At 36.9% G+C, this 22,141-nt stretch overlaps 3 protein-coding genes across 4 annotated transcripts in view; all 3 read left to right on the top strand.

Moving 5' to 3' along the window:
* LOC100182400 (obscurin) overlaps window positions 1-20,446 on the top strand; it is a 55,372-nt gene extending 34,926 nt beyond the window's left edge. Inside the window, exons 75-106 of the mRNA XM_026836041.1 lie at window positions 1-417; window positions 484-561; window positions 715-848; window positions 915-1,149; window positions 9,529-9,599; window positions 9,904-10,037; window positions 10,167-10,270; window positions 10,501-10,588; window positions 10,682-10,826; window positions 11,034-11,135; window positions 11,428-11,600; window positions 11,858-11,972; window positions 12,222-12,292; window positions 12,475-12,499; window positions 12,640-12,791; window positions 13,055-13,245; window positions 13,448-13,604; window positions 13,835-13,967; window positions 14,174-14,326; window positions 14,492-14,643; window positions 14,887-15,118; window positions 15,332-15,496; window positions 15,790-15,922; window positions 16,135-16,190; window positions 16,592-16,675; window positions 16,872-16,939; window positions 17,311-17,425; window positions 17,556-17,748; window positions 18,032-18,123; window positions 18,443-18,665; window positions 19,006-19,143; window positions 19,410-20,446. The exon at window positions 1-417 is cut by the window's left edge and continues 158 nt beyond it. Coding sequence (XP_026691842.1) covers window positions 1-417; window positions 484-561; window positions 715-848; window positions 915-1,149; window positions 9,529-9,599; window positions 9,904-10,037; window positions 10,167-10,270; window positions 10,501-10,588; window positions 10,682-10,826; window positions 11,034-11,135; window positions 11,428-11,600; window positions 11,858-11,972; window positions 12,222-12,292; window positions 12,475-12,499; window positions 12,640-12,791; window positions 13,055-13,245; window positions 13,448-13,604; window positions 13,835-13,967; window positions 14,174-14,326; window positions 14,492-14,643; window positions 14,887-15,118; window positions 15,332-15,496; window positions 15,790-15,922; window positions 16,135-16,190; window positions 16,592-16,675; window positions 16,872-16,939; window positions 17,311-17,425; window positions 17,556-17,748; window positions 18,032-18,123; window positions 18,443-18,665; window positions 19,006-19,143; window positions 19,410-19,579 — 4,499 coding nt within the window. The 3' untranslated portion in view covers window positions 19,580-20,446. The remainder of the gene's footprint in view (window positions 418-483; window positions 562-714; window positions 849-914; window positions 1,150-9,528; window positions 9,600-9,903; window positions 10,038-10,166; window positions 10,271-10,500; window positions 10,589-10,681; window positions 10,827-11,033; window positions 11,136-11,427; window positions 11,601-11,857; window positions 11,973-12,221; window positions 12,293-12,474; window positions 12,500-12,639; window positions 12,792-13,054; window positions 13,246-13,447; window positions 13,605-13,834; window positions 13,968-14,173; window positions 14,327-14,491; window positions 14,644-14,886; window positions 15,119-15,331; window positions 15,497-15,789; window positions 15,923-16,134; window positions 16,191-16,591; window positions 16,676-16,871; window positions 16,940-17,310; window positions 17,426-17,555; window positions 17,749-18,031; window positions 18,124-18,442; window positions 18,666-19,005; window positions 19,144-19,409) is intronic.
* Window positions 2,163-9,429, top strand: LOC100179969 (myosin light chain kinase, smooth muscle-like). Of its 2 annotated transcripts, none has more exons than XM_026835994.1 (9): window positions 2,163-2,779; window positions 2,858-2,945; window positions 5,301-5,394; window positions 6,225-6,428; window positions 7,070-7,211; window positions 7,452-7,654; window positions 8,023-8,175; window positions 8,502-8,625; window positions 9,161-9,429. In XM_026835994.1, exons 2-9 carry the CDS (start codon window positions 2,933-2,935, stop codon window positions 9,239-9,241), a joined length of 1,014 nt encoding a protein of 337 aa, XP_026691795.1. In that variant the 5' UTR covers window positions 2,163-2,779; window positions 2,858-2,932; the 3' UTR covers window positions 9,242-9,429. The 2 variants fall into 2 exon arrangements, with proteins under 2 accessions (XP_026691795.1, XP_026691794.1); XM_026835993.1 differs by having other exon boundaries at window positions 2,850-2,945.
* An 851-nt stretch (window positions 20,447-21,297) lies between the features above and the next one.
* The window catches only part of LOC100177617 (peptidyl-prolyl cis-trans isomerase FKBP9), a 5,703-nt gene continuing 4,859 nt past the window's right edge, over window positions 21,298-22,141 (top strand). Inside the window, exons 1-2 of the mRNA XM_009861233.3 lie at window positions 21,298-21,427; window positions 21,682-21,797. Coding sequence (XP_009859535.1) covers window positions 21,341-21,427; window positions 21,682-21,797 — 203 coding nt within the window. The 5' untranslated portion in view covers window positions 21,298-21,340. The remainder of the gene's footprint in view (window positions 21,428-21,681; window positions 21,798-22,141) is intronic.

The following is a 22,141-nucleotide window of genomic DNA, read 5'->3' as shown; positions in this document are numbered from 1 at the left end:
ACAATAAACCTTCGTTAACATCACAAACACAAGACAGTGTAACTACTGTGATGTCACAAGTGAAGTGTCAAGATGAAACAATTAATGAAGAAGAATGCTTTATTGTGACATCATCGCAACAGGAAGTGACGTCATTGCAACAGGAAGTGACATTATCGCAACAGAAAGTGACATCATCACAACAGGAAGTGACATCATCACAACATGAAGTGACATCATCACAACAGGAAGTGACATCATCACAACAGGAAGTGACATCATCACAACAGGAAGTGACATCATCACAACAGGAAGTGACATCATCACAACAGGAAGTGACATCATTGCAACAGGAAGTGACATCATTGCAACAAGAAGTGACATCATCACAACAGGAAGTGAGATCATTGCAACAGGAAGTGACATCATCAGACAAAGGTACATTGAACCACAATATTACTATAACATTACAAACCCCCTAATTAACCCCCCACCCCCTCACAGTTGACCTGGATGATCTTATTCATGAATTGTTGGACTTCAGTGAAGCAACGCCTGTTGTTGTGTCTTCGTTTATTGTTGGTGAGTTTAAATGCATGTATTTATCCTCGCATGGCGGGACAACAGTCGCTATAACACGGGTGTTCTGTTTCATACACCTCGTGACCGCTTATGAGTTACCACGTATGTAACTTATGTGGACACAATAACCTATATTAATTCACACCTATTCAGGCTACCATAGAAATCAAAAAGTTACCGACATTGTCACAATTGTACCCGATCAGTGTAAAAATAAGACTCCAGTCATGAGGCGCTCTGCTTTGCCACCCATTGGAAAGAAACCTGAGATTTTAACGCCACTAAAGGTAGGTAGAGAGTTGCTTGTATATTTTTGAACGTTTTTAGCAAATCGATTATGACGTCACTATTAGGACGTTCACCTTCATCGCGGGCAAGTGACGTCACTAAACGTATCGGTGACCGGCCAACCGGAACCGAAGATCACGTGGTTCAAGGACGGCCAGCCATTGGACGAGAACGCGATTGAAATCGACCAATCAGAGCCGGCCAGTGGAGTTTACTCATGCGTGGCCACAAACAACCGTGGGGTGGCGACCACGAGTGCTTGCGTCACAATCAAACATCCGATGAAGAGGGTTCAATTCGGTGAGTGTGACGTCATAATCATGTCTTTAAGGTTTTGAAATGTAAAAGACGTGATCACGTAATATTTGAAACAAAATATTTCAACTTACAACTTTTTCATGATGGGTTGCGGATTTATACGTCACTATGACGTCAGTAAACGTCACAAAGCACCCAATCACGAAACAGAGCTTTTTATTCCAATGCATTGGTTGCATGGATTAAGTGGTAGCCGGTTGATTCCCATGTGTATTATATATATAGTGAATGAGTAACGATCCCTGAGGATCTTACACACAAGCTATGATGGGTTGTGCGGCAGGCAGGGATGAGTGTGTGAGGTAGTCGGTTAAAAGAACAAATAAAGAACTATCTAAACTCAGCGTAGCTCAACGTAGATTTTTTTGTTTGTTATTTTAAACGAAAAAAGCGTCGAATCGCGCCGTTTGTCCGTTTGTGACGAAACAATTTAACGCGCGATACGCGGCATAGTTACGTCATAATAAACCAACAATGCAAAATTACTTGACACAACTTTTATATTTATATCTTGAGTAATATAACGAACATTATATATCGGCGTATAGCGACGTGTGGTAGCCTAAAGGTGGAGCGAAGTTAGTTGGGAGTCGACAACATTAAATATTAATATTCCACTTTAAACCATGAGTTGGATTCAATTTATATTTGAATGTTAGAAGTATATGAGGGTCAGTATAGCTTGTGGAGAATTCTCAAATATATTGATCATGTTAGACAAGTCATAGGTCGAAGTGCACGTGTCGTAATAACTATTGACAGGTATTGTGATTAAACATAGTTTAGTTTTGCAAAAAAATAGCGAAGTTTAAATTGTTAACTATAGTACTGTGGGATAAGATAAATACCATTAGCACTGAAACCCCATATCGCCGGATCGTGTTTTAAACCATAAACAACGTTCTTTTAAAGTCGTGAGGATACGCGGTTATGAAATTTTGTAAATATTGTTTATTACCAAGTGGGACGAGAAAGTAGAATAAATAGGTGTCCTATCTTACCCCACACTACTTTATTTTCAGTGATTAATATATTTTTAAACAGTTCAGTCTCAACCATAGTTTAGTTAAGTTTATACGACACCGGTGGTGACGACGGGTTAAAGTTGAAATGGTTGGTGCTTTAATAAGAATTCGTATTCTGTCGTCACAATTCAGGTTAAAGAATATACCGCGGTACACGTGCTTGTGACGTCATAGGGCGCGTTATACATGCTCATTATGACGTAACTATAGCGTTATACATGCGTATCTAACCGACGTTTCCGCTCGCGTCGAATGTTCTAGTTTAGCACACCGTTGGTATGTAGCGAATATAACGTGTATGATGTATATGTTCATGTAAATAACATGTGTTTGGCAACTTGTATAAACATGTTGACCGCTGTTTGTAGAAGGTGAAGGTTAATAACACGGTGGGTGGGTTTGGGGGGTGGGAACTTCACAATGGTGTGTGATTGTTGTAATTAATGCTTATTATGACGACACAATGCAACTAGTGTCGTGACAAGGGTGATTGTTAATATAGTCACGTGAGTTGAGGCAGTTATAGATGAAATATTTGTAGCGAAAGTTGACAATGTACGGTTGGTGTTGGTGGTATATATGCACGGGTGAGTTACAACAACAGTGTTTGTATGATAATGTTATATTAACTACTCATGTAATATTAACCAACAACAGTATTTTAGCTTTCTTAGTATTAACTACCATGCTGATATAAAGAAGCTTCACCCGTATTGGTAACCAACCGTATCAACAACAACATGGATTCTACAGGTAAGATGACGTCATATCTATTTATATCAATAAAAATCATACGTCATTATATTGTAAAGGTATGACGTCATAAATGATTTGTAATTCTCGAATCCCGTACATTGTGACGTATATGGATTCACTATTATTGTAAAAGTTACGTCGAATACGCTGGGGTTCGAACCAGGTGAATTCAACACCCGGCAATTTCGCTTATATAGGCGGGGCAAGGACAGTAGTTATACAACATGGGTGTTCTGTTTCATTCACTTCGTGCCCATTTACGAGTTTCCACTTTCACGACGCTTGTTAATACACCGTTTACTTAAATAGCAATCGTTAATTCGCTCATGTGCGCTATTGTTATCCGTGATGGTTTAGGTTGTGGGTTACTTATGTTAGTACAGCTGGCTTACCTTACTACAGTTTAGCAGCCAAGGTTTTTATTTAAAACATTTACGCAAGTAGTTTCTGCACGTAACGTGTAAAACGACTATCGTTTTGTTGCTAATTCCCTTCGTTGTTTTAATTAATTTGATCTTACATAAAGTATACTGGGGGAAGATGGGACATCTTTTTATTCTGTTTTATTTTTCCATTTGGTAGTAAACAAAGAACATTCAAAGAATTATAAAACTATATCCTCACGACTCCCATAGACCGCTGTTAACTGTTTAAAACAAAAACAAGACATTTGAACATTATGTTCCAAAGGTGTCCCATCTTCCCCCACCCTACTATACATTCATTCATCTTCGTTATCGCATTCAAAGATATGAATGACGTTGATGATAAATAGTTATTTGGCCATTTCAGTACAATACAGGTTAAATTTAACATATTAAATAGATATAAACAACAACAAAACACGTTCATGTTAACACGCTATAACTGATCAAATGAACATTTTTAATGCAGCTGGTTTCGCGTGTTTTGTTCTGGTTCCGCATCGGTTAATTTCGAGTTCCGGCACTTTATGTTTTTAAACAATCGTGTGGTTGAAACAGATTCAAGTTGTAAGGGAAACGAAATTGGGTAAAAATATCTTGTTGCCGTTTCGTGTGGACGCCAATATCTATTTTGTTTTATGGCTGGTAACTATAGATTATTAGCAGAGTAAACTAAACTCTAGCAGTAGAATAAGATTAATTCAGCTACGAGGTGTATGTGTCAGAACACACTTGTTATAAAGAATGTCTTTACCCGCCACGCGACGATAAATAAGTTACATTCATTTATTTTCCAAGGTTGTTTTTTGTTTTTAAAATTGGAATCGAAGACGTGATTTGTAAGATCAGTTATTGTTAAACACGAATTAGAATAACCGAGTTATTGTGTGTGGGTATATATCAACGTCTGATCAAAAGCTGCGATCATTGTCCACTTAGTAATGTTTATTTAGTAGGCGCGTATAACGGCCAGTGCCCATTAGATTAATGTTCGGTTCCCTCGTTATATTAAACCCGGTATGTTTGCCCAAGGTAAACTTGTTCATAGATCCCGTGTTTGTAATTTATGATATCTCATGTTATTTAGCTGTTGTGGCTGATAAGGTGGTCTCGTTCGAATGTCACAGTTTCTTATGAAGTGTGCGAATAGTTTCTGCAAGGACTTTGTAAAGTTGGAACTTTTTTTTAAGAAACTGGTTTTACCATGTGTTATTGAGTAAATTTGCAAAAGTTTCTAAAAATACTTTTGCCGCGAACGTATTTAGAGGATATTGAAAAACTTTTATCTGCGTTTGATTGATTGCTAAAATTAGTATATTTGGTGTCGGTGTAGTCATAACTTCTAAATAGTGGGGAAAGCCCGTGTTTAAATACTATAATGCTGATAATATGACGTCACTATCGTCTATACACAAGATTATTGTTAAGTAATTATGACGTCAGCTTTAATCTGGAATTACGACAATAAACCCTTATTACGTCACAGACGATATGCAAGAAAATGTGGTTTGTGACGTAACAATGACATATGTTAACCTGTATGATGTTGTTCTGATTAAAATTAAACGACATTTGCATTAGGGGTTGATATATAATGACCAAGGTTGTGTATTGGTTGTAACGTATATCTTGCCTTGTTTAATTAACATGGTTGTCCTATATATGCTACTATAGCTTACGCGGGAATATATTTTGATCTATTAGTTTTAACGTGGACGTTTATTTCAGTATTTTGCACAGAATTCGGTACGTTTGGTTTAGTAGTCACGCGTTTATGTTACGATTTTCCTTAGGTAGTTTTCACCCGTAGCTTGTTTTATCGATTGTCGGTTTGTCGCTAATTTCTTCGTTGTTTTAATTAAACTTATGTTCGATATCGTGTTCGAATATATAAACATATTTAATTTTATTATCCCCCCCCCCACAGTTAGCGTACAACAACAGTTTAGCCACAGAATGGTGAAACACAAACCAGGGGAGCTGCTTGAAGAAACTTATACTGTGAAAGATCCGCTTGGAAGGTAATCATAAGTTATGTTGTCTTCTATCTACTCTACTATATTGTATGTAATGTCCCGGGTTTATATTACTTTACCACCGCTTTCATTATAAACGGACTATTGCAATCTGGCGTATTGTAATTTCAGGGAAGGTGGGGTAAGATGGGATGCCTTTAACACGTAATGTCGAAACATCCTGATCGTGTTTCGTTTACTTACAAACGGGACAAGAAAATAGAATGAAAATGTGTCCCAGTATCCCCCATCCTACTGTATATGTTCTTTTGGTTAATGCATCAATATCACGTGTTTAATGACGTCACTTTGCACTCAACGAACCCTTTTGATGGTCACATAATTTAAACAAACTGTTTAATGGCAATTAAGAAGTAATTGATAATTTTAATGTGGTGTAGGTGCAACAATCGTGACGTGTATATAATTACGTCATCAAAGTGGGATAAACTGCACCATATTAATTAACGGGGCGAAGCGATGGAAATTAACAGCGAAACGACACTCGCTGAACCACGCTACGGATTAAATAAATGAAAAAGCATTTGGTTAAAACACACAAACTATAAACCCACAAATAAATGGAATTTGTCAAAAGTTAATGTTGACAACAAGTTGTTCGTGGTTGTGTTGACTAAGGTAGAAACCACACACGTATAGATGAATGAGATTCACAGCCACGCCTCAAACCAATGGCCTATTGCCTATTTTATTCTTGGCGTGCTGTAACGACGATCGTTTTTCTGTTAATTCCGATATCTTTGCGGGGATAATTCAATACGACCCTTGTTATGGTAATCAATAGGATGAGTTGCATCAATTCTTTTACATCCTAGTGGTCGATTCGGCAAAGTTTGGTTGGTGGAAGACCAGAAGACAGGTGACAAGTTCGCTGCCAAGCAATGCGCGTGTAGAAGGGCGAGCCAACGTAAGGAATTTGAGTTGGAGATTGAAATAATGAATTCACTCGATCATCCCAAGCTTCTACAACTCTACGACGCTTTCTTCGGGAAGAATGACGTCACACTTATTCTAGAATTGTAAGTTGGATCGTTACGTCACTATGGCCGAGTTGTTTAAATTCTCGAACACGCTGTTTGTTGCGTCACGGTGTTGTTGCTTTCTCATTGGTGGTCACTCATGCGTGGAAAGTTTTCAATCAATGATCGAACACACGTGTTTGTTGTTACATTATTCCAATTATGATTCTTTGTTTTACTCTTGTGATGTCGAACTACAAACACGTCATCAATCAACATTGTTCATTATGAAACATTAAAGGATCAATTATGACGTAACTAACATTCAATAATGGTTGATTGTTTCTCCTCACACGTCGCAACAGCTGTGGATAATGTATTGTGACGTCACAATACAGCGATCGCTGCAATCGTCTGTGTATTGTGGTTTATGATGTAACAAAGCGATTTGTTTGTTAACAAGCGTATTACAAATGTAACAGAATTAACAATGGTATGTTCTGTAACAACAAATCCTTTTGTTGCATATTAGTTCAACTGTTACGTCACATTCAATGTTTAAATAATATATCACACGTAATACGTCACAACGAAGCTTGTTTGTGAACAAACGAAAAATATTTTTCACCCGAAATTTATTTGTGACGTAGTATACACATTGTATTGTGACGTAACAAATTAGCTTGTCTCATATGTTTCAGGGTAACGGGGGGTGAATTATTCGATCGAATCGCTGACGAAGCGTTTGATCTAACGGAGGCGCTCGCTGTTAAATATATTCGACAAATATGTGAAGCTGTCCAGTACATGCACGGGAACATGATATTACATCTGGATATAAAGGTGGGCGGGTGTTGGTGAATATTATGTCTGGCGCCGTGGCTTCAATCCGCCGGTCACTAATGGGTTGTCTAAAATGTCAGCCATACAGAAAAACAATCACCCACAAAAAAAAAACATCAGTTTTATAACGACTGTCGTTTTTTGGCCAGGCGAGAATAAAGTAAGTTACATTCATTGAAATATATCCTTGTGGTTGGGAACTTGACTTATCCATGGTTGTTAACAATATTATCTCTACAGCCGGAGAACATATTATGCGTGTCACCTGAACGGTTGGACTCGATCAAAATCATTGACTTTGGGTTTGCACGCAAATACACCCCTAACTCACCCCTCAAAATAATGTTTGGAACCCCGGAGTTTGTTGCCCCCGAGGTCGTGAACTTTGACCCCCTGGGGAAGGGTACGGACATGTGGAGCATTGGGGTCGTGACCTATGTGCTGTAAGTTTCATAGAAAGTTTCCACAACTTCCACTTGATATACAAGTTATTATGCCAAAGGTGGTGTTTATGTGTTCAGGTTCCACAAACATGGCTGGTGATGCCTAAATGCAATCGGCAAAATGCTTGAGTTAAATTTGCATTTTTTATTTGCTTTTATATTTTAAATGAAATGGTCTAAACATGAATATCTTTGTTTAAGAAAACCAAATATTTTCAAACCATTTTATAATAAATGTCTCAGGGTGGAGTGTTTGGTTTTTATATGAAATATAGTGAATAAATGTAGAATCATAAATCACATGTGTGAAGACATAATACCCCCTCAAATACTGTGGGTGGACTTTCATTCAAGTTTTTTTATTCCAGATTATCAGGTTTGTCCCCTTTCATGGGTGAGGATGAACAGGAAACATTATCGAACGTAACGGCTTGCGATGTGGATTTTGATGATGATTCCTTCGATGACGTCAGTGATGATGCAAAGACATTTATTACTAAGCTGTTGGATATCAGGGAAAGGTGGGGTTGGGGTGACTTGGAGTGTATAGTGGGGTTGGTGTGTGTAGAAAGTATGTAACTTATTTATCCTTGTATGGCGGGGCAACGACAGTCGTTAAAACACGAGTGTTCTGTTTCATACACCTCGTGCATGCTTACAAGTTACCATGTATGTTACTTTTGGGCGATTGGTTTTATGTATGGCTGACAATTTGGACAACCCATTAGTGACCACTGGGTTGGAGTAATTGCAGTTAAGTGTTTTGCCCAAGGACACATACATCAATAGTAGCATTGTGGCATTATTGGTAATATTCCAGTTATAACAATGAACATCTTTTTTGCAGCAAACGTCCCAACTGCGCTGAATGTTTGGAACACTCCTGGTTAAGCAAGGAAGATCAACACCGTAAAAGTTTGTCGGCTGCTGTTGTTAACCTCAAGAAGTTTGTGGCGCGGAGGAAATGGGTGGTGGGTGTTAAATATAAGTTAGTTTTCAGTGAAAGCATCTAACATTGGACGAGCTGTCAAAGAAAGATCTCCCATATATTACAATTAAACCCTTGTCGCCTACCTTTGGGGAAGCGACAGGCTTCAACATTTGGTGAAGTCCATGTAGTTGCACCCTAGGTGTTGGGGTAATGGCCAAACTCAGCATAAATCCCCGGGTCCCATGGAGTGTCCCAACATAAGCCCTCTTCTATATTGAATAGGAGGATGGGTGGTCAGATGGGCTGCTGTTACATCTTTTCAAATCAACCAATTTTATTCTTGTCTAAAATCGAATGAATTGATTATTGATTGATGAGTTAACAATGGTCATTGTTGTCTTGTTATTATCAAATAATACGAACAAAACAACATGTATTGGACACTAGTGAATATATTACCTATGACATAACAATGATCATTCATACCTAACAACTTTAAGTTACATTATGTTTTGAATAAATTAATCTTCACTGTTGTATTGAAGAGACAAACAAACTCATCTTTCTATTGTTAGAGATCGATTAACGCTGTTCGTGCCATGACAAGGTTACAAGCTGGTTTGAAAAAGAATGACGACCCCTCAACCAGCAAATAAAGTCACAACTCCCACCTTATAATAGGATTCCCGCTTCTCTTGTTTTCACTTCACAAAGTTTTTGTTAATCAAATTACTTCGTTTGATTTCAAAACTAAATATTTTGATCGATAAAAACTTACTCAGCATGCTTGTTTGTACATTTGCAATTATTCTTTGTTTGTTTAATAAAATGTTGGAAAATGTTGTCTCTGGTATTTCATTATTAGAAAGGAATTTGTTATTTTAAATGTAAATGATGGTCGTTTTTCGTGATATCATTGTAAGTTATTCTGCATTTTAAACAGGGGAGGAATTAACTCGATCATATGATGAACCCATGCAAGATTATCTTTTATACCAAGAACCTCCAACACAGGTGGGTTTGATGGTTGGTTTATATGATGTGTAATAACCTTGGATGTTGTATGTGGGTGAGGTTATACAGCGTGACACTACATGAAACCTGAGATTTAGACCAAATTTGGTTTATTGTCCCAACACCCAGGGTGCTACAACCCAATAGTGACCATTGGTGAATAGAAAATACAAGGTTCCACGCTGCTACCAATGTATGCGACCTATTTGCTGGCCATACAGAAAATCAAGGCCCATAAGTTACCATACCGAGCAAGGATAGCCAAATTATATTCAACACAAACCATTATCTTCCAATTTATAAGGAACCTCTTGACTGCTCCCTAGTGGATTATCTTCGCAACAAAGCCGACAGTCTTCCGTTCCACCATAGACATCGTATATCATTCAACGAAAGTGCCGACTCGGGGGATGACTCAGCTACTTTTTCAGAGGACAAGTAATGAATCGGCAAATTTTAAACAATTTTTTTTCTATATTAAAAAAACTTTTAATTTATTTGTTTTATCAATTTTAAAACTAAACTTGAATGGTTTTGAAATTTTAAAATGTAAACATTTTTTTACAGTTCATTGTCTCATGATTATGACATCACAAGGCGATTCTCAATTGTTTCGTTCAGCAGCGTTTCATCGGCAGCTTACGTGACAGCAGATGAAGCAGGATCCGAAAGTATTATGATGTCATATTTAACTATTTTATAATGGGATGACTATTATAATAAATTTCTCATCAAAAAATAAAAGTTTTTAAAAATTAGAAGATAGTTTTAGAACAATTGACCAAAATAGTTATCTATGGTTTTACGTGTACAAAGAGAACATTATTTATACAACTTGTAATAACATCTCATGTGTTGTAAAACTACATACGTTTGTTAATATAATTGTTGATTGTTACAGCCACGCTTGATTATTTTTCACCAAACGAAGATTTGATTTCCGCTGACGATTTCTTCAGCCCTGATTCGGAACATTATTTATCACAGGGGTAAGTTGGTTTATGGGGCAAGTTGGTTTATGGGGTAAGATGGGAAAGGACTACTCCATGTTATCTATGATGTAACATTGGTTATTATAACAGAGATTTACGAATGAAATCTTTACCTCCACCAAGTGATGATAATTTGTTCTGCCCACGACCTTTGACCCCAACATTGATGATGTCATCACCCAACATGATGACATCACCATTTCAAATTACAGCGTTCGACACAATTACCAACCAAGTAAGAACCCCATGTACCACTATGTTTATAACACAAGTTGTATAAAGTTATGGAACAATGGTTAGAGTGCTCGCATCTTAGACTAAAGTTCCATCGCTGCTACCATTGTGGTTGCACATGTGATCCAACCCAGTGGTCACTAATAGATTGTCCAAACCATCCACTATACAGAAACGCAATCACAATGTTTACTCAATTACTTTCCAGTCCTCCTCGGATGAAATGTTGACGGCCGACAGCGGAGGGGAAACCCCTGTTCCGCAACTCGATAGTGACGATGATGATGTCATAAAGCCACTATTGTTTGTGGTGAGTATTGTGACATCACTAAACATAGATTTGAAAACTTTATTTTTGTTCTCCCTGATAAAGATGCATGGTGTTGCAAAGTTGGGAGACAATTACCTTCATTAGATTATAATTGACAACTTTTTGTGAATCATATGGCTCAGTGGTGCTTAGTATTTAAAGTTAAAACATCTAATTTTAACTTCCAACATCATTGAAGATGGTTTTAGGTTTAAACCGAAATGTTCGAAGACAATTGTGTCATATATTATGTTTGTGTTGAAATTGAACAATACCCAATAATTGTGTTTAGAGTGGAGTGCGTGATGTTTCAGCGACGATTGGCACGAATGTGGAGTTGTCATGCACCGTGGAGTGCCAACCAACACCACGGGTCATTTGGTATAAAAATAATCAAAAAATCCCCCAAACAGAGAAAGTTGCCAACAGGTTTTTGACGGAAATCAAACGAGAAAATAAAAACCAGTAAATTTCATAATACTGTATTCGTAAATTGTATTTCTTGTAGATTTTGTCAAGTTTGTTTTTGTTTACAAACGACTATGGCACAAACCAGCCGTTCTGGAAATTAAAAGGTTTTCAATAGGATATGATAATATAATATATTGTTTCTATGAGGATGTTTATTTTCGCTTTAGCTGTTTAAAATATTATTTTTAAACTTTCTATTTCAAACATTTTAGTTTTTTTACTCCGTCCCCTATAACTTCCATGTTATACAGGTTCAAGATATCGTTGACCGTACACGATGTAAAACCAGATGATGGAGGGGAATATATGATGGCTGTCACTACAGCAGGTGGCAACTTGTTCTCATCAGGAAGTTTGATTATAGGGGTGAGTGGCTTGGGGGGGGTTTGAACCCGGGGATGATTGGGTTGTGGACGCTAATGGGTTGTCCAAATATGTAACTACTTGTTCAATGTATAAGAACCATCAATACCAATTCGCTTGATACAAAGCTGATGAATAAGATTTGCTTGAACACAAGATACTAAAATAAATGTGCCACCATTAAGACTTTTATTTTAATAATTTATCTATGTTTTGAATATATGTTTATATAATTTCCTTCTTTCTCTCCAGAGTTCCTTGGATTCGAAACCTCATGCTAAATATGAACTGATGAGGGAAATCCCTTCAAGTGTAAAATACAGGTTAATACTCCATGGAAACAATATCTGGGCTCTATTTTTACATAACATGTCGTATAACCTCTTCTATAATCTAGTCTTCTTCAGCATTGATAATCAACATAGTTTGAAACATCTGCTCAACATGAGTTTAGCATCCAATATCTTATCAATAAACTTAATTAAAATAAACTTTTTTTTTGCAGTTCCCCACAAACTGGAACTCCAAAAGTAAGTTAAATGTTGTTAAACTGATTAAATTCAAAATTAGTCGCTTATTTATCTTTGAATCCATGACTTCTGGACTAGAACCCAAGCTCTAACAAGATCATTGTTTAAGTTTCTTGTTTCAAAAAAGTGAAATACCCCAGGTGTTTCCCCCCTCCTTTGATGACATCACAGATGACGTTGAATGCAACATTGGCGACTCAGCAACTTTTCGAGTTACTGTGTTGGGAAATCCCCCACCGGTAGTTTCCTGGTACAAGGATAACGTTTTGTTGAACGAAGGCGAAATTGAAAGGTTTTTATATTTATATTGTTTTCATTCAAACAAACAAATATCACCAGCTGACTAAGCATTTGTGGAATTACAGCAATGTAGTTTGCATAAACCGTGTCTTTAAACTTTAAAGACTAATTGAACAACTTGTTTGAATTAACATTTTAATGAACTAATAATTTTTATTATTAACCTGTATTTTGTTGCTTTTTTTATTGTTTTAAATAATTTGGTCTCTGTGTTTTTTCTAAGAAATACATTAACCATTCAGTAATTTCTCCCAGAATCGACGAAGGCAACCAACACAGCATCATCATTCACGATGTCACGCATGAACGATCGGGTATTTACTCATGCACGGCGTCGAGCATCGCTGGTCATGTGACCTGTAAAGCTGAGTTGGAGGCCAAGCTTGAACCTGATTGGTCGAAATCTGATGAAACTTCCCTCCAAATTTCAAAACGAAGATTCAAAGGTCAAACATAATATAAATAAACCAACATAATATAAAGTAAATATAAATACGTCAATTATGAACTAATTAAACCATAGTAGTAGGTACTTTTTTTAATTTGAATTCTTAAAAAATTCTTAGAAAACACATTAGTACTAAAAAGAAAGAAATATTTTCTTGAATTTTAATATTTGAACAACTTTTGAAATTTTTGTTCCGGCAGATAATTACAAGGTAGATGACATCATCGGTCGTGGGGTGATTTCCCTCGTTAAGCGAGCAACTCATCGTGTAACGAACCACACGGTGGCAGCAAAGTTTATACAGAACAAACATAAAGATCATATAACTGCTCAAAACGAAATTGACATTTTAACAAAGTGAGTAAAATATTTGTGACCTGGGTGTTCCTGGTTCAAGGCTCACTCAAGTAACAAGGGTGGTTGATAAAACACATGTTGTGGTTTGTCGAAACACCCCATTAAAGCTGTTTACCTAATACCTCAAGATTGGATATTAATTTTCTTACATCCGTTATGAGCCTTATACACCACCAGACCAACCACAAAGCCAGGGGTTGGATTTCATAACTCATGGTTCTCTCCACCAGGTGTCAGCACAATCACATTGTGAAATTCTACGAAAGTTTCACGACTTCTCGCCACATGATCATTGTCACCGAAATTTGTAAAATTGAATTGTTTGAGTTCTTTGTGACATCACAATCCTTCTGTGAAGCAATGGTGAGATAAACAAACACTATGACATAATAATCTAACAACTGTAATGAATGAGAACGAAATTAATGACTAAAAAAATAAGTTGTTTATATATATTTTAAATCCAGAGCATTGTTTTAGAAATTGTCATTTTGCTGCCGTTTTTTGTTTTAAATCATTTGATCTTTTCCGCAACATTCCACCTGAGAATTAATCATCTCCAACTCCAGGTATCACGATACATGAAACAACTTTGTGAAGCAATATCGTATCTACATAGAAACAATATACTTCATCTTAATGTTAAACCCGAGAATATTTTACTCGATGAAAATTCAACTTTAAAGTTGATTAACTTTGGAAGCGCTCATCGTATGAATGAGGTGGGGGGTGTTATTGTGATGTCATGATATAGTAGATTGGTAATTGAATAAATGGAAATACTAAGTTTACACTTTCTGGATGATTGGTTTTTATTGATGCATTAAAAGTATTTTCGAACAAATTTTATCTGAGCACTGTAGAGAAATTAACAAATTTATTTCCAGGATTCTGTTATTTATTGGAATCGCGGAACTCCAGAGTTTGTGGCTCCGGAAGTTGTAACCTCGTGCCAAGTGACAACCGGCACTGACATGTGGAGTGTGGGGGTTGTCACTTATCTGGCATTAACAGGGGTTTCCCCCTTTGCGGGAGAAACGTAAGTTTTATAAATAATATCTTTATAAACCATTGCTGCCGCACATATTACGCTTGTTTACTAAAATGTCTCGTTGTTTTATTTGCCCACCGTAGTTTCCACGACCTCTTGGTCATTTTCATCATTGGCACTGCTTAATTATTGATTTAGGTAAAATGTTAGTTCGCAAATAATTGGCACAAGAGCTATTTTAAAAAACGTATATAATATCTATGTTTGTCTAATTATAGAAATATTATACAGAGACCAAATGACGTTGTTTCGGATCCGTGATTTTGACGAAAAACTAAATTTTAAACATTTTCATCAAATCTCGGAAAGTGGAAAAGATTTTGTATCGATGTTGATTGTGATGTCACAATCCTCCCGATTGTCTGCTGATGATGTCATAAACCATGAATGGATGGCATCATCAGTTGAGAAGAAACTTGAAACAGAACGTTTGAAATATTTTCAATCAAGGAGGAAATGGCAGGTAGGTTAATAATACTGTGTGTCTTTGGGCAAGTTACATACGTGGTAACTTGTAAGCAAACACGAGGTGTGTGAATAACCGTGTTGTAACGACTGTCGTTGCCCCGCCATGCAAGATATATAAGTAAAATTTATAATTGCTTCATAGAAAACACTTTAAATCTTTCAATCTTGTGATAAATAGGTTTATGTTGAACTTATCATTAATTTTCAGCGTTCGTTGCTCACCGGTAAGTCAACCCTCACAATCCGCTCTATGACATCACTATTACATGGGGAGTATGGTTCCACCTCATTGGCCGTACCTCGTCATGTGATCGATGATGTCACTTCCTCTACGACCGTTACCGAGTCCGAGGATGAAGAGCCCCCACTGGTGGTGAGTATATAAGATATCTATGGTGGGATACCATAATTAGTGTTTGTGTTGTAACAATAGATAACTCATAAATATAAAAGTTTTGTTGCTGTGAATTGATAAGTTTATTTGTCACTTGTGTAAGGAAGGTGGGGGTAATATACAACATTGTAAAGATTGGGAGCAACGTCAAAACTACAATCGTTATACCACGTTTATCGATAAAAAAGAAATACAAACTCACCACACAAAAGTCATAACTTTTTCATTCTAACTCTTTCAAAGTAACTAAGTAATATAACCCCCCATTCCAGCCCCGTCCCAACCCCACCCCCACAATCCAAATATCGAGCCCCCTAACTTCACCCGCCGTGGAAAGAAGGGAAATCTTCAAAGCAGGGAGAAGTTTGAGCGGGTCCATGGAACGCCCCCTTCAACTTAAAGAGGGTGGGTACCATATATAGTGGGTGTGGGGTTTGTTTATAAACATTTTCAATGACCAGTGTAATGGAGGTTATAAAGTGAAGGGTATTCATGTTCTATCATGTATGGGTAAGGTCATTGGGTTGGCTTTTGTTGGCAGTTTCATAATGCATGAGACAGTTGCTATATTTGTGTTATTTCATGTTTTTATTTAATTTACGATATTTTTATAACAGATCGAAGCAAACCACCGGAGGGCAGGAGATTGGATTTGTTGCAAGTTGGTAAAAAGGTGGGTTGTGGTTGGTCCTTATATGGTGGTGGGTGATATGGTTGGTGGGTGATATGGTGGTGGGTGATATGGTGGTAGGTGATATGGTTGGTGGGTGATGTGGGTGGTGGGTGATATGGTTGGTGGGTGATATGGTTGGTGGGTGATGTGGGTGGTGGGTGATATGGTTGGTGGGTGATATGGTTGGTGGGTGATATGGTTGGTTGTTACATGGTTCATGATGAAATTACTGTGAACCAAATATAATGGTTCTGTTGGATGGAAATAAATTGTTGGGTGAAATAGGTTTGTGGGTTTGATATGATGGGGTGGATGGTTTATGCTGGGGTTGGGTGTAAGGGAGGATATACATTGGTATATACCATGGGTCCAAAAATGTCCGCTCACTTTTTCATTTCCAGCAAGTGAGTTTTGAGGAAAAAGTTGACATTGTGACATCATCGGATGACAATGTGTTTGATGATGTCATAAAGGAACCACAAGAAGTAAGTTCGGCGTAAATCAATTGAAGAATTCTGTTGGTTTTTCAATGTTTTAATAAAATCTTTTTTTATCGTGTTTACTTGTAGCGTGTTTTAACAACAGTTGTTTTGTTGTTATTTTTTCTTTGTTATTTTAATAAATTTTATCTTTGCTATTTAATAATAGAAATACCAAATATAATATTATGCTTTGTTACAGAACAATGAGTCGAAACAGCATCACCTAGTGGGAAGATCGGAGCCAGAGACGAAGAGAAAAAAGAAAACGTGAGAAAGTTTAACTATGTCAAATTTGTTGTTGCTGGTATATTAATTCATGACAAAGTGGCTTGCGTGTCTGCTTCCCGCACAGAGGGTACAGCTACGAGGCTCGTGGTTGCTACCATTGTGGGCGTATGTGTCCTTGGGCAAGGCACTTAACAGCAATTGCTTCAACCTAGTGGTCACTAATGGGTACAGAATTAATAAAATTCTTTCGGTTAATTTATTTCCAATACCCAAGAATGCCGTAATATAAACAAAGTCTTGAAGGTTTGAACAGTAAGGCAACTAAATATAGTTGTTTTAATGTAAAATATGAATATTTTAGTTTTTATTTTTGTTGGTAATTCTTTTATTATATGATTGTTTTGCAACAGAAACACTCGTGTCGTGCGTCATCGATCATTTGACGTACCCGTGTCCTCGTCTGATGAGGAAACGAGTGAAGTTAGGGGTAAAGAGGGGGTTTCCCATCATGTAACCCCACACAAGGTAAGCCACGCTTTGACAAAAGTAGTTTTGCTTGTAGCAGGTTTTAACGACTGTTGTTTTTGTTGCTAATTCTCTTCTCTTTACTGTTTTAATTTTAATGAATTTAATCTTTTGAGTATTTTATATTAAGGGTAAACTGGGGGTTCCCCATGCTTCAACTGAAATAAGGGGTAAGGAGGGGAATCCCAGTCCCCCTCGGTGTTCGATCAAGCGGAGAATTTGGGGTCGGGCTGCTTCACTTGACAGCGAGCATGGGGGAATACCCAAACCAAGAAAGGGGATTTTAAAGAAGGGGAATTCCACAGATTCAGAAACTTCTGGAAGTAAGTTTGGATGAATTTTGTTTATCCGATGTATAACACGTGTGTTATGTTCCATACACCTCTTGCCCGCTTACTAGTGATCACATCTGTAACTTTGTGATAATGGCTATTAATTTAGACAACCCATTAGTGACCACTGAGTTGGAGTAATTGCCGTTAAGTGTCTTGCCCAAGGACACATCTGCCCACAATAGTAGCAACATCAAGCCTCGAACCCACGCCCACCACTCCCATTTCACACCACTAACATAAGTTCAAATCAACTTAAATTAAAAACCTCCAGACCAGAAGTTTCGTCCCTTAAAGACGGGAGATGAGAAATATCCCGATGTTGGAAACTACAAAAGAAAAGTTATTCGTAAAGTGAATACTCTGGTGAGATTTGTTGTTTCAATTATGTTTAACTTCAGATAACTTTCATTATTTCACGTTTTTTAACCCCAACCACTGACCTTTGTAAGTGGTGTTTTATGCTTTATGTTGAGTAATGTAGAACACGCAGCAAGCTTTGCGAATATTATCGACATAATGTTAAGATTTCGGCCAGAGTTGGCACATTACCTCGAGCCCCTAAATGATACAACCATCATCAACGACAGGGTTGGAGAAATTGCCAAGCACACATACACCTACAATCAGTGGCAACATTAAGAATCAACTTTTGTTGTTAACAAAACAAACTTTCTTTGTTTAGCCGGGCTCTGGTGCGCCACCTAGCAGCCCTCTTTCTTCCATATCTTCCGTCACAAGGAGGCGCCAGATGATGGTCCGAGGATTGTCGGTTGATTCAGCAATCCGACCCTCGATGGTAAAGGGAGGGTTACGGGGGCCATTGTTTGAACAACGACATCATAATGATGATAGTGATGTCACAACAGCAGGGGCGATGATGCGAGGAAGTCCGCTTCAAAATAGAAGTAAAACATATTATTTAATTAACTGTGGGCATGAATCAAAAATAAATAAACGATATTAATTATTGAAATGAGCAAAAATGAACAAACTTTATTTTGTCTCTTTGTTCTGAGTAACGAAGTCATAATATACAAACAACGGGGAAGTAACGGTGAAGCGAAAATCGTTAATAAGGCGCTTATGGAAAAAAGCGGTTAAACTTTTAATAGAATTTTCCTGCGTTCGTTATAAAAATATTCAATAAAGTGAATGAACCAGCATTGTTGCGCAATATAACCATTGAAAGTAAAGTTTGGGGGTTGGAAATAAAACCGAAAAAATATTGATTTTATTTTTCTCCAGGTTTTTCTCCACTGAGGGGAAACACCCCCGACCCCCCAATAATATCCCGAGTCGTGGGGGCCGATGTTTGGGTCAGGTGGTCACCTTCCCATTGTGACTCAGCACAAATAAGCTACCGTTTGGAAATGCAAAGTCATGGTTTGTTGAAATTCAATGTTTTGAAGTTTGATATTTATGTTTGTGATCTTCAATCAATTAAAATCATCTTTTATCCTTGTTCCCGATGTTCCCGATGTTCCCGATGTTTCCATTCATAGTGTGCAACCACTTTTGTTTTGTTGTTAATTCCCATTTCTTATACTTTTTATTTAATTTTATCTTTATTATTATTTCGCTATTGCCATTCATAATAAATAAAGTTTCCATCATTAGAATTACTGTAGAAATTCCAACATAACTTCCAGGTTCATCCTCGTGGAAAATTGTTGCTGAAAACATCAAATCAACCTCCTATCATGTGATCGGGCTAGATCGTCGTTTGTCGTATGTTTTCCGTGTCGCTGCCACCACTAGTGGGCAATATGGAGTGTTCAGTCAACCGTCACAGAATGTTTCGTTCATGAAGAAAAGATAAAAGTGTCATCAATCACCTTTGTGATGTCATCATCAAACGTTTTTCAGAGAAAAGATAACAGCTGTATCTGTCTTCCTGATGTCATTATCAAACTTCTTCGTGGTGTCATTATCAAACTTCTTTATGATGTCATTGTGATATCAAGAAACTCAAGACTGAAAAAAACAATAAAAGTTTTTGCAAAAGCTGGGATTCCTTGGACATTGGGTGTTAAAAGGTGTAATAAATATAGTTAGAACCAATTGTTTATTTATTATTTTACATTTTCAAGCAACATTTTACATAAACGTGATTTATTCGTTCATTACATTCATTAATATGATTGTTTTAGTTTGTTTATTATTTGTTTTATTTCGTTTCATTTTTAAATTTTCAAAAATTGTCGACTCATCAGTAAATTGATGACGTAACAGTAGAGTGTAAACAAACATATGACGTAACAATGCTCATTATTATTCACATTGTCGACTTCATAAACCTTGTTTATATTTGAATTGCTCCAACCCAGTGGTCACTAATGGATTGTATAAATTGTCAGCCAAACCAAAATCAATCATCAACAAAGTTACATACATGGTAACTCGTAAGCGAGCACGTGTTAAACCCGTGTAATAAGGGCTGTCGTTGCCCCGACATAAAGTTAAAGTTAATTCAATTCACAAACTAAATAGACGTCGCCCTACTACACTTGTATATTGGTCACCAAATATGACCCCTATGTTGAATGAATGAACAAAACACGACATGTCATTTATATGACGTCGTATTTCTCCTTGTGCATGTGTTGCGCTTTCAATTATTGTCATTTTTATTAAAAATCGCTCAAAAATGTAAAATACACGTTCATAGTTGTGGTTGTTTCTTGGATTTGAAAGTATTATTATGCTGTTACCATTGATGCTGTATGTGTCCTTGAGCGTAAAACAACAATTGATCCAACTCAGTGGTCAGTAATAGGTTGTTAGCCATTTATAGTTGCCCAAATGACTAATGAGGTGTAATGCAATAAGGTAACCGTGTTATAAGGATGATTGTTGCCCCGCAGCATCAGGATAAATTAACTACATTCATACAAAAAGTTATGTAATGGCTTTGTAAATATGAGTAATAATAAATGGTCAAGTATATATGATTTCTATGTAAAAGTATATGATGTCTATGTTTTATAGGATTGATATTATAGGATTTCTATGTTCAAATGTATATGATTTCTATGTGAATATGTATATATAAGATTTCTATGGGTTTTTAAATAAACATAGATAGCATATATTAATCACAAGGTCGTAATTAATTGGGGACATATATTGAATTACAATATATTTAGATTAGGAATACATTACTGGGTCAGTGAAGCAAACGCTGCAACTTATCCACCAATTGCTTTCCAGCATTGAGCAAATGTTGAAGTCACGTGTTACTTTTCACGCCTTATTGCACAAAAGCTAGACATGCTGTAATACCGGTGTCTGGTTAGATGGAAGTCTGGTATGCGGGGGGGGGGGGGGGGGTGCGTGGTTGAATGAGACTATGTGTGGAACCTTCACAGTGAAAGTGTATGGTTATGCGTTATTGTGAGTATATAACATTATATGGTGATGATATATTTCTGTGTTAATGTGTTTATATGTATAAACATATTTTATGCAATTAATCTACTCATAATGCTAATTGTTGTGTATTTGAATGTGTTTGCTTTGCTTCGTATATATAAAGATGTAATGCCAATTACCTAATATTTAGGTCAAACATAGATATCATATGTTTGTAATGTTTTATAAGATCTTTATTGTTTGTTTCTTTTTGATATTGAAAGTATTTTGTAAAGAATTGGAAAACAATGATAAGGTGGGTTTGATGTTTTATTAATTATTGCTTCGTGGGCTGTGAGGTTTGGGAGCAACTTTGGAAAACCTAATAATGCAAAAAAAACCAGAATGTGAGACACGTGATGTAAATTTGAATTCAACCACTTTCCAAAGGTGGTGTAAGTATCGTAAACGCATGCAATATCCTGTGAAGAGAAAGTAAACCCTTTTTAACGTGACAGAACAAAATCTCTGTTTGTGCATTTTTAGCAGCACCCCATGTTTTGAAACCAGGTTGACATAAAAGTGATTTGGAAGCCACAAGTTTGTAAACGTTTCGTTGAAAAAGGAGATTTTGTTCGTTACCATTATTATGGGATGCACACGGATGGAAAAGTGTTTGATACAAGGTAGGATTTGTGTACCTCAGGTGTAGTGGGAGGGGTGTTATATATGAGGGGTTGGGGAAATATCATGGGGTAACGGTCAGAGCGGGTTTGTATTTATTTAAGAATATTTTAAACATAAATAAATTTACAACCCAGGGGTTGCAAGATTCTTGGAGTAGTTTTGAATAACTTGTTCCATTTAAATAAACATCATTTATCCGGCGCCGTGGCGCGGTGGTTAGCGCGCCTGCCTGTAACCCAGAGGTAATGGGTTCAAGGCTCGTCGCTGCTACCATTGTGGGTGTATGTGTCCTTGGGCAAGACACTTAACGGCAATTGCTCCAACACAGTGTCACTAATGGTTG

Source organism: Ciona intestinalis, chromosome 9, assembly GCF_000224145.3.
Source record: "Ciona intestinalis chromosome 9, KH, whole genome shotgun sequence".
In the NCBI taxonomy this organism is placed as follows: domain Eukaryota; kingdom Metazoa; phylum Chordata; class Ascidiacea; order Phlebobranchia; family Cionidae; genus Ciona; species Ciona intestinalis.
The sequence above is the reverse complement of the archived record's forward strand: the minus strand, read 5'-3'. Positions and strand labels throughout refer to the sequence as shown.

What these genes read in the sequence shown, in the direction of transcription:
- LOC100179969 (XM_026835994.1), top strand. An exon ending in GTGAAAGATCCGCTTGGAAG is followed by an intron (nt 5,395 to 6,224) that starts GTAATCATAAGT and finishes TTTACATCCTAG; the next exon opens with TGGTCGATTCGGCAAAGTTT. An exon ending in TATTACATCTGGATATAAAG is followed by an intron (nt 7,212 to 7,451) that starts GTGGGCGGGTGT and finishes TTATCTCTACAG; the next exon opens with CCGGAGAACATATTATGCGT.